Below are 12,081 nucleotides of genomic sequence, written 5' to 3' on the forward strand. Positions count from 1 at the left end.
ATTTCCACCCATATCCACCACACAAGATCTAAGCATATCATCCAAAATTTGAATTGTCCACTCAGATTGTCCATCAGACTGTGGATGATGGGCTATACTCAAATTCAATTGGGTTCCCAAGGCTTTCTGCAACCCATTCCAAAACCTTGAGGTGAACCTAGGATCACAATCAGAAACAATATTCACAGGCACTCCGTGCAGACGAACCACATTGTCCACATAAAGTCTAGCTAGCTTGTCCAAAGTGTAAGTGATCTTCATATGAGTTAATTGAATCACAGAGAATCAGAATCAAAAGTCATTTGGTCACTGTTTACCAGCCGGTCGCTTGAGCTGGTCGCTTAAGTTGAGCGACCGCCACTAGTGACTGCCCCAAAAACAGAGAGTTTCAATCCGGAACTCAGGGCTTCGATCACCCGTTTTCAATCCGGATTTCGAGTGATCATGGTCTAAGTCTCAAATCTAATACTCCCAAAGCCAAAGGGTGAAGGAAATCCTAGCAATTACCATCATTGGGTTACCAAGAACTCTCCCCTTGACTGGATTATCCTTCTCTTGAAAGCAGGGTTTTGTTTTCGGATAAATCATCTCAAGTAGATTGGAAAGAGAGTCACAATGATCAAAGAGGGTAACCACCATGATGAGGGGATGGGTTAGCACTAAAATAATAGACAAAGAGGCTAAAGAATAAAGGGTGAATTCATTACCTCACTTCAGAAAGCCAGAAAAAGGGAAGGACTGATCTCCAGGTCACTGCCAGCACTTCGATTCACTTTCGAAACTTCCCCGCAGCCGTCTAACCTCCAAATTTAGCAACCACGAATAAAATATTCGTTACTTGGATGAGGGTTACCTTTTATAGAAGTCAAGGGGAAAAATAGGGCAAAACCTCCGAAAACAGACCGGGCGGTCGCTCCAGGCAGTCGCTTGGTTTGATCGACCGCCACTAGCAACCGCCCCCATGTAATTTGCCATACAAGGGTGCTTTTGCTAGGGGGTTGATATCCAAGTACAACCTAGCCCTAAAGAAGAGATGGGGGAGATCTTACCTTCATTCTGGACATCTCCGAACAACACTTGACTTCTAGAAGTCCAACTACCAAGCAAGGCAAGCTCTTCAGACAAAGGATCCAGATCTATGGGTTCAGGGTATGGATCATGGACTTCTATCTGGACACTCCACAAACTTACCAGACTAGAACTTCGGGTTCTCGGACCTAAAATACGGATCTCGGGTTTGAAATACGGGGGTTGTTACAGGAATAGTGTGGGATGTTCTTCGAAGATGCCCATCGACGCTTTTCCGAATTATTGGATGACATACATAGGACTTGTCTAGATGTATGGCTAGGATGTCCCTGTCATATCAGACCCAAATCCGAAGGGCATTGAGACCGAACGACCCATGGTAGTAGTGTGGATTTGTGGGCGCTCAAGACCGGTAACCATCCCGTGAGAGGACATAAATTGCATTGCAGATACCTGAAAGGGGCCATTTATTGGTAGGGTTGCAAATGGCTAGACTTGGGCTCACGGGCGCTCAAGACCGGTAACCAACCTGTGAGAGGATGTGAGAGCTTCCCGTTTACTATTTGTGGATGACCAATAGGGTTGATGAGTCTATAATCCAGGATTACGCTGACTCTAGTGTGAAGGATACCAGAAAGGATTGCCCGTGGCGAGGAATGGACGTATTTGGATTTGAGTTGATATGACTGAATAGAAGACTTGCATTGGGCTAGGCTTTTCCGTGACATGCGCCAATACTTAAACCAAATGGTGATGTGAGAGAGTGGTGACCGAATCCCCTACCATGGTTTGAGAGGACTTTACCCAACTACCACGGTAGTCCCAAGATACGGAATGGGTTGAGGGGGAGTGACTGATGACCCAAAGAAGTATGGTGCTATGAGTTAAAGCATATCTACCTTAGAGACTAGCATACATAGAGTTAGAATCATAATTGCATCATGTGTTTCATATCATATTGCATCATGCTATGCTTTGTATCATGTATCTATGTTATTGTGGAATAATCTGCCTTGCTGAGTTCTTTTGAACTCACTCCTTTTTTGCAACATCTTTTGTTAGACTCTACTGCAGGTACTACTACTATTGACTATGATGGTCAACACTCTGAGACCAAGTTGATGACCCGTACCCCACTGGTCACGGTGTACAAGTTGATAAAGACTAGTAGTTCGAGATTGGGACTTATCTGGAGCAGTTCGGTTTTATACTTATGTGTTAGGGATGGGATATCGCCTCATTACCTTTTTGCCCTTTTTATTTGATTTGTCGAGATCATAGTTTAGTTTGTTCCCTGGTCATTTTGGGAACCAGTTGTAACCCTTAATTTTATTCGATCTACCTTCCGCTAATGTTGTAGAGGGAATTTCCACTTTATCTTCGTATGTTGATCATTTTTTTTATTGGTATCTTTTCCGCACTCTGATGTCCCTTGTGATACTTCTGAGATCCTCTCTTGACTTTTATTATTAAATTATTTGAATACATAGAATTGTTCTTGCTTTTGGTTATATTATTGTGTTAAGTGACTATGATTGTTCCTAAACTTGATCGGCGGGACCGTGATTCACTCCCCGGGTAATCCAGATAGGGTACCCCCTTGGTGGATTTAGGGCGGGATGTGACAGTTGTAGCCATAGGATACACTGACTCTAGTGAGAAGGATATACCAGAAAGGATCGCCCTGGGCGAGGGATGGACGTATCTGGATCTAAGTTGATATAACTAAGTAGAAGACTTGCATTGGGCTAGGTTTGACCTTAACATGCGCCAGTATTCATACCAAATGGTGGCATGAGAGAGTGGTGACCTAAACCCCATCCATGGAATGTCCTGAGAGATGCAGACCCATTACCAACCAAAAGAGAGTGATTTGGACCTTACCCAGAGGAGTATGGTGCTGTGACTTAAAGCATGTCTACCTTTAGAGACCAGCATACATAGAGTTAAATTCATACATGCATCGTTTGTCTCATATCATATTGCATCTACTATGTTGCGATTATCATGCTTTACTAGGTTGCTATGGAATAACTTGCCTTGCTGAGTTCTTATGACCTCACTTCTTTTTGCAAATATCTTTGTTAGATTATTCTACAGGCATTGACGACTATGACGACTAGTATGATGAAGTGCAAACCGATGAAGCATACTTCACTCAAGGTGCTAGCAGTTACGAAGATTACGGTGAAGATCCCTTGTGTGATCATGTTGTGTACCAAGATTAGCCCTGTCTTGGAGTGGAAGTGGCCGTGCTTAGTTTCTAAAGTTTATGTTTATGAAGACATTCGTTATAACGTAGATGAAACCCTAGTTTAGTTAGATTATTTATTTTCTTTCTTTTGGAACCGATTGTAATCTTCCTTTTGACATTTGATCTACATTTCCGTTGTATCTGTGGAGTGATATTCTGCCTCACTCTACATTTTGATTTATTATATTGGTATCATTTCCGCACGCTAATGTTATTTCGTTATATTGTTTTGATCTCTCAATTAATACTGTTAACCTTGATTTAGTCATGTTCTTGATTATATTATTGTGAATGTGGGAGGTTGATTTCCTCAATACTAATCTTCGGGGCTGTGGATCACATAGTCAGGTATGCCAGATAGGGTACTGGCTGGGTGGATGTGACAATACATGCATGTCTGTTTCATATCATCTTGGATCCTTTATGATTTTCTGTCATGTTTTACTATGTTACTATGGAATAAAATGCCTTGCTGAGTTTTTTTGAAGTCACTCTTTTTTGCAAATATCTTTGTTAGACTTATCTGCAGGTGCTGATGACTATGAAGGTCAGTACTATGAAGCCCAACCGGATGACGCATACTACACCCAAGGTTCTGGCTACGATGACTACGATGGTGAAGAAGTCTACAGTGAAGGAGTCACATCAGGATTAGTCGCACCCATTTGCTAGTTACGCATTATCTAGATACTGAGACTTATATTTTTAAAAGTGTTCTCTATAGGCTTGAAGAGACACTAGTTTAGTTTTGATTACTTCTTTTCTATTCCTTTTATTTTGGGAATCGGTTGTTATCTTTCCTTTTTAGTTTCAAGCTACATTCCACTGTACTATAGAGTGATTTCCCGCTACACTCTATATTTGATTATTATATTGGTATCATTCTTTTTCCGCACTCTGATTATATATACATGTGTTCTTTTGAATCTTATCCTGATCTTTCAGTTAATATAGTATAACATTGATTTAGTTTTGTTCTTGATTATATTATTGTGAATGTGGGAGGTTGATTTCCTTGATACTGATCTTTGGGCTGTGGATCGCACATTCGGGTATGCCAGGTAGGGTACCAGCTGGATGGATGTGACAACTTGTCACACCCCACCCGCCGGTCTCAGTTACCTGCCTGACAACCTGTGGGTGTGATCCGTCACAAGATCCACGATCTTACCCATCAATAATAATAAATGTAAGTATAGATAAATCAAGAGCACAAGCAAATTCAAATAATTAATCAAAGGATTATAGGATGCATATATGAAACGAAAAGAAACACAGAAGATGATGATGTTGATAATGTGATCCAGAATCCCATTAAAGCTTCAAATATGACATGAAAAGAACAAAATAAGAAGATTGTACCATATGAATATGATCCAATCTCTCCCCTTTCAAGTACACTTCCAGACATTAATGTCACTATTACAGAATTAGAACAACATTAATGATCTTAAATTCAACCATAATTCAGGCGAAATATGTCATTCTGCACAAAGAAACTCCCTTCTTGAGTTGGGATCAAATGAAACATCTGCAACATTCCAAATCAAACAAGCCCACCAATTAGCCTTCTTCCACACACACACACAGAGAGAGAGAGAGAGAGAGAGAGAGAGAGAGAGAGAGAGAGAGAGAGAGAGAGAGAGAGATTCCAACCTGGCTGAACCTTAGGTGGTGTTCCTCTCCTAGCAACTGAAGGTTACCACTAACAAAGACAAAGATGCCTCCAGGACAAGAAGATGGCTGAGAATCAATGGTGGAGATGGTGTGTTTGCATTGATCAAAGGGCAACTGGGTGAGCTTAAGAGCAATCTCTTCAACACCTTGTATCTTCTGACCCTCAAAAGAGAGCATAGAGGTCGGTTGGTAGAGAGAATAGAGATTTGCACGGTTGGTATCAAACAGATGGTAGTAGTGATCCACAAATGCTTTGCCCACCAACTCAACCTGTTCGTCCATTCTTCCTTTTCTTTATTCTCCAAAACCTTTCCAAAACATGTCAACTATATATAGTTGGAAGGAGAGAAATAAAGAAAGAAATATGCTTCAGAGAGGTTCTTTAAGGAAGGGATCCAAAAGGGTGGTAGCTTGTGTCTGGCAAGCAACTTCCTTAAAGACTACTTTGTTGGTTCAATTGGATGAGGTGACCATTTTACCCTCATGGTGCAGCTTTGAGTCATGGGATCGTAGAGGTTTGGAGTGGATAAAATTGGTAAATGAAAAAGGGAAGAGAAGGAATCGTTTCAGCTGAGTCTGTACGCAATGAATTATGAAATGTGGAAATGGAAAAGAGGGTGTGGAGGGAATCTGATTGATGCGCATTGACTTGGTTACAGTTGAGCAGAGATAGGATAGCCGTCCCACCTTTGGTTTTGCTGGATGTGTGGTTTTCAGGTGGAGAGAGAGGGAGAGAGAGAGAACGAGAAAGCTTTATGATATGAAATTGAAATTTTGAGTTGGGTGCTGAGCTATACTGGTGAAGAACTGAAAATAACCTGTGGCGTGATGGAAACGCTGGATGTGCTTTGTTAGAGAGAATGAAGAGAGTTAGGAGAGGTGGAGTGGCCGAAAGTGCTTGAATGGAATATTTGCTTTTTTCATTTTTTATGTGGGTTTTCATTTCCTAGTCTTCTGTAGCCCCCTTTATGTCATTTCATGCCTGTGAGGGCTGTCAAAAACCTTTTAGGGGAAAAAACATCGAATAAAGACACCTACCCATTTAAAAAATAATAATAATAAGAGCAAATTGCACTGGCACCCTAAAATAGAGGCTTTAAAGTACTGACACTCCACTTCATGTTTGAAAAACACAAACACCCTATTTATTAAACATAGTAGTCCATTCTATTAGTGAAACCATTAATCCAGTGTTTATTTTTCTTAAATTCCAAAAATGCCCTTACCAAAATCTGAGGGAAAAAAAGGGCCAAATCTATTCTCTCTCTTCACTCAGCTCCCCTCAACTTTACCCTCTCCACCTTATGCTCCGGCAGCCCCAGCAACGCTGCCACCACCATTACCGCCTCCAGACGGGAAGACTGTAGAGCCTTAAGAATTTCAAATACTAAGAACAATAGATTCATTACACCAGTATGCATCGGTAACGGCCACAACCACTGTCGTTTGACGCCGGAGAAGTCTTCAACCTGGGAGCTCAATCAATCGTATTCCAAAATCAAAAGGCAAAAATATTAATGGAATTTTTCAATCTCACTTGGATTTGGTTTGACCCAACAAGCTTGTAGTGCAAGCCATTGATTAAAGCTTGTAGTGCAAGCCACTGATTAAATCTCTCTCTCTCTCTCTCTCTCTCTCTCTCTCTCTCTCGTGCCGCCGATGTCTTGGTGTCAAATGTCTTGGATTTTCGTTGTTTGCAATGCTGGACTTTTTTTTTTTTTGGTTGGGGATTTGGTTGCGTTAGTTTTATGAGTTTGATCGGTGGATCGTCTTGGCTTGGGTTTGCGGTTGTTTACTCTGAGAGAATAGTAGAGGAACAAGGGTTCGGATTTATGTCCTCTAATCAATCCAAGTCTAAGAAGAGCGAGTCCCAGTTCAAAAGGAGTTGTGGTTGTTTGTTGCAGAGAATAGCAGAGGAGAAACAAGGGTTCAATTTATGTCCTCTAATCAATCTAGGTCTGAGAAGAGCGAGACCTAGTTCAGAAAATCTTGTCGATGCGGGAGCTCCGGTCAGCAGAGGAATTCTCAGCAGGAGGCGGGAGACTCGGTTCCATCGCCGCCCCTCCACCATCAACTCACTTGTCTTTGTCGGGGAACCGAAGGTACTTGCTTTCCTCTCTCTGTAATCTTTAGCTATATTTGTAGTGAGAACCAGAATCAACATATTAGGGCTTTTTACTTCTATATATTTCTTCATTTCTTTATGGTTGTTGACGCCTAGGCGGGCTTGGTTCTTCTTTCAGCTTTAAGAAGGTTAGTAATAATGCATTTTTGGAATTTTTGTAAGGGCATTTTTGGAATTTAAGAAAAATAAACACTAGGTTAATGGTTTCACTAACAGAATGGACTACTATGTTTAATGAATGGGGTGTCTGTGTTTTTGAAACATAAAGTGGGGTGTCAGTGTTTTAAAGCCTCCATTTTGGGGTGCCAGTGCAATTTGCTCTAATAATAATAACAAGAGCAAATTGTACTGGCACCCCAAAATGGAGGCCTTAAAACACTAACACCCCACTTTATATTTAAAAAGTATAAAAACCCTAAAATTGGATTTTCATTGGATATATTTGTCAAATTTATCACTAAAAACAATTAAATTACTCTTCAATGGTTTGAGTTTGGCACTTTCTCAATTTTAATGTATACTAGTTGGGTAACCAATGTGACTGTAGAATTTATGACTACCTTCATTGAGGATTTCATAAGTGAATTATGTAAACTTTCACGAATCCAATACATAAAGATTAAATCAAAGAATTGTCCATTTAAATTATGGTTTATATGCTAAGTTTTTCAGCTTTATCAGTGCTTGGTTCAAGAAGTATAACTCCAAGAGTACTAGAGAGTATTATTCATTACATTTCATACTAATTCAAGTCTCAAAGACATGCACAATATATCTTAATATATTCATTTCTATGTCACCCCCAAATGGGTTGGCTCAGTTGGCAATGACCAACACCTCTTAGTGAGGAGGTCAGGTTGGACTCCCCCTAGCAGTATATGCAATAGTCCCCCACTCCCAATATATATAAGCAGTGATTTTAGATTATTCACCAATAAAAAGGAGGATTTTATTTTAGATTGCACACATGTTGCATCCAAATGTGGGTTGGAAAATTTTCCTCGTGTAAATGAAACATTTTTTATGATCCATGATCATTTGGTCCTTCATCTTCTCTATCTCTAGTTTTTCGATAAGACTTTTGCTGGTATTGTTTTTGCTTCCATAAGCCAATTCTATCAAATACTAAAAATTGTTTAGTGTTTCTTAAAGTAGAAACACCTGGTGGGTTATCAAACTGATCCTAGAAAACTCAGGGAATCTTGACTCTCAACTCTCTATCTTTAATGAGAGCATTGGAGGCAGAAAAGCAACCTACTTGTGCCTTCGCCTTGCACCTTACAAGCCCAAAATAACTAAGTCAGAGATTGGGACCATCCATGCATTCGTGTAGGACAAGCAGATGGACATGAATTTACATGTTTACAATGCAATCACCACTACATACGGGAAGTGTGCATGGGTACATTACATGGCATGTGGTGTTTTAATGCATGCTGTGTTAGGAGTCTTGTGTCATGGAATACAATAATCATGGCACTATAATTAAAATAGGTTGATTTATAAATTTTGAAAATTTTTACATTGATTTTACATCCAACCAAACAATTGGGGCAAACCTAAGATAACCTCAAGAGAATTGGTGAGAAAGGATATGCATTGCTTAGGCCTTGTATCTAGCACCATAGCCCACTCTAGGCATGCTGGATCTACCAATGTAAGCTAGAGTCCTACGATCCCCCACTGGATCATCTAATACAATACCATAATCAATCGTCATTTGTATATCCATGCCATTTAATAAATGAGAATGTAATATTCAGAAAGTTCCAATGAAAAATCACTTGAGGTTTATCATATCAAGTGTACATTGACACACTCATCCATGTGTAATGCCTAAAGTAGAGTTTGAATGATAGTGACAAGTATCAACTACACATGTGAGTATGCCAAGATATGTGTAACCATAAAAACATATGTAGCAGCAACATAACACATTGTGTAATGACATAAAGGGTTCCCCAGACTCCACAATTCCCACCTCCTTGTAGGGGGACATCTCTGTTACTAAGACTATCTTGAGTCCTATAACATCATTTCAAATTTAAGAATTCCCAAGGGATTAGTTCCACCAAACTCGTGAGGGGAAAACAAACACATCCATTATGCATGATGTGCAATTCCTATTTGGCATCCATAACATGTAATTAAAAGCAAGTCTCTAGCTATTGTATCACCTTTAAATACATACCAATCCTCTATGGGAGAGCAACACTTAATCCACTGAAAAGAAGGTGCAAGACAAGAGGTTTAGGGTAAAGGGCATGCTCCATACCATGATTGGGGTCTAGGGTCTCTCAAGTCAATCGTGTCACATCTCATCTCATCTCGTTCCCTCATCATCTCAGCACTCTCTCATCACCCTCAACGTCCACTCATCAACATAACACATGAAAAAGAAAATGTATGACCATTGGTATAGGAGTAGTGCATGTCAGGGACTTGCCAAGCCCAAAGGCAATGTCTCTGCTCAGAGTGCATACCACGGTCAAGCGTTAGCACCCTTAAGCACTCACCATTGACAAGCATGCATTTATCATTATTTATTTGATTTAACTTTTCCCATATATAATTAATTAGAAGAGAGCTAACTGGGTATCTTTGTGTCTTTTTCACAAACAAGGTCATTTTTGGTTATTAGAAATAATAGAGCAAAGTTGATAAAGATGTTAGATATTGGTGGATTTAATTAAATTAAAATCAAGGGATTCAATGTTGCTGCCTAAGAATCGGAAATGCTGGGATTGGATCTTAATTCATGCAAGGATTGAAATAAGAACTTGGATTCATATGATTTTGTTTCCTTATTCACTTGGATTCGCATTGGTTCTCTCCTCTTTAATTTCCTAAACATTCACAGCCATTGGACCCAACCTACCTTAATCAAGCCATGCTTACTCCTCTCAATCTGATTTGGAAAGAGAAAACCCTCACGTGCAAAATTGACCCACACATGGACTTCTTTAATTTGTTATTATTTTCTCTTTCTCTCTCTCTCTCTCTCTCTCTCTCTCTCTCTCTCTCTCTCTCTCTCTCTCACTTCACTTCTTCATTCTCCAATGTTCTTAGTGTTCTTAGTAATTTTTTTCTTTCGTTCTTCTTTTGTCTCTTCCCTTATTTCTTTCAGCATTAATATTCTTATTACTAGTATTACTGTGAAACCCAGCCCTAACCTTGACCCGGAAAAACCCTGTTGTTTGTAGGACCGACAACTCGAAGTAAAACAAGAAGTCAGCTTTGGGCCATCCCAAAGGAGGACTTGGTGTCTGGCTTTGAATCCATGAGTGTTGATGACAATGTGCTATTTATGGAAACTGAATCTTGATGAAGATCGGATTAGTTGATGGACTTGGAGTGTTCTCTATCATGGTTTGAAGGCATTTCTACCTATTAGGTAAGTCACTTGGTGTGTGTGCAAAACCCCTTTATGTTTGGATTTGTTCTGAGCCTTCAATTCCCTGTTTTGAACTTGCTGAACTAATTGGTCGACTGGACCAGTCGACCAATCCACTCGACCAATGGGTTCTGTCTTTGGTAATTAGGTCTTGCTTGCTCTATTTAAGTCCAATCTCGAGTCTACTTCGTATTTTCTGCCTCCAAACTCTTTGGAACGAACCAAAGACCTCTGCAAGTCATCTCCCTTGCACTCTTGGTGTTTATCTTGACGGATCTTCGTCAAAACTTGTGTTCTTATACAAAAAGGTATGTTTACACTCTCTTCTTCTTCTTCATCCTTGTTTTCTTTCCTTTTTGAGTTGAGACACAAGAGGAGATGCTGCATTCTCTGTTGCAAACATCTCTGAACTTATCTCTCATGATCTTCCTAAGGATTAATGGCTAAAGCAATGTCCGTAATCATGATCATTGCAAGCTTTTGAAGGAATCATGATCTAAATCATGATCTTGTCTTCGTTTGTCTTTGATTTAAATTCCGATATTCTTAGATCTATTTTACTGACCATATTAGTAGTCAATCGCTGTGTTTTCCTTACATGATCCATGATCTATCAATCTCTAGTTGTTTCTCCTCTATCATACCATGCTTTCTTCAAGTATCATGACTGATACATCTATGGTAAGTTTTGTTTCCTTATTTAGATTCAGGTTCTTAGATCTATTTCTTGAAGACCTATGTATGCCTTCTATGATATCTTTATCAAAATCAATGATTCATTCTCCTATTGTTCGAGTCTATGATTTGTATTCTTAATTCTTCAAGAACCATGATTAATCTAATTATGGTAACTTTTATTTCCTAATTTGTAACTCTAAAACTTGATTCGATTGATGTTTTGAAGTCCTCTTTATGTTAGGATACTACCAATGTAGTTTACGCCTTGTTTAGTACCCTTTTGAACCACCAAATTCGGTTCTTTATTCTTAAAACTCTGATTTTGTAGGCCACTGTCTCTGTTGGTCGACTGGGACAGTAGACCAATCCAATCGACCAATGAGTACAGCAACACCATATTTGGTCTGTTTTGGATGTTTTGATATCTTTTCTTTTAGGGATCTTTCCTAATATGTTGTATACACTTGTCTAGGACCTTCTTCTCAAGTTTGTCAAGGTCTTACTTGAATTCTTAAGATTCCTTTGCAAGTTATAAAAGGTAAGGATGGTTACTTCCTTAACAACATAAATTGTATATCTTAGTTTTTATATTTGAATCTTGTTAGTTTATTTCCTTAATTAGATTCTTAAAATGTTATACTACTGTTGTAATGTCTTGATATCAGTAGCATTACTTGTTTATATTAAATAGACTGATGTATGATTTACTTACCAGTTTTATACAAGTTGAATGTTATTGTTGATCTCTTTCCATATACGAAGTTACCATATATGTGAGGTTATGGATTGATGCTTGTGTATGCTTAGGTATGGTTTGGAAAGGGGAGGTGTCCTCTTGACACTTCTGTCCTAGGACTACTATGGGAATATTATGGGATGTTTCCGGAGATGCCCTTTGGACACCTTCCTAAACTGTTGGATGAC

General features: G+C 39.3%; 1 protein-coding gene across 1 annotated transcript; it reads right to left on the minus strand.

Moving 5' to 3' along the window:
- Positions 1 to 4,545: 4,545 nt before the first annotated feature.
- LOC149022160 (nuclear transport factor 2B-like) lies at positions 4,546 to 5,282 on the minus strand. Its single transcript, XM_089147249.1, has 2 exons — positions 4,940 to 5,282; positions 4,546 to 4,814 (listed from the first exon to the last, which is right to left on the minus strand). Exons 1-2 carry the CDS (start codon positions 5,240 to 5,242, stop codon positions 4,740 to 4,742), a joined length of 378 nt encoding a protein of 125 aa, XP_089003375.1. The 5' UTR covers positions 5,243 to 5,282; the 3' UTR covers positions 4,546 to 4,739.
- Positions 5,283 to 12,081: the final 6,799 nt, after the last annotated feature.

This window comes from Hakea prostrata, chromosome 3 (assembly GCF_041222555.1).
Source record: "Hakea prostrata isolate BN-2017 chromosome 3, UWA_Hpros_2, whole genome shotgun sequence".
Taxonomy (NCBI): domain Eukaryota; kingdom Viridiplantae; phylum Streptophyta; class Magnoliopsida; order Proteales; family Proteaceae; genus Hakea; species Hakea prostrata.

Coding starts and splice junctions, on each gene's coding strand:
- LOC149022160 (XM_089147249.1), bottom strand. CDS start 5,242: ATGGACGAACAGGTTGAGTTGGTGGGCAAAGCATTTGTGGATCACTAC. Junction 4,815..4,939: donor ACCACCTAAGGTTCAGCCAG/GTTGGAATCTCT, acceptor GGAATGTTGCAG/ATGTTTCATTTGATCCCAAC.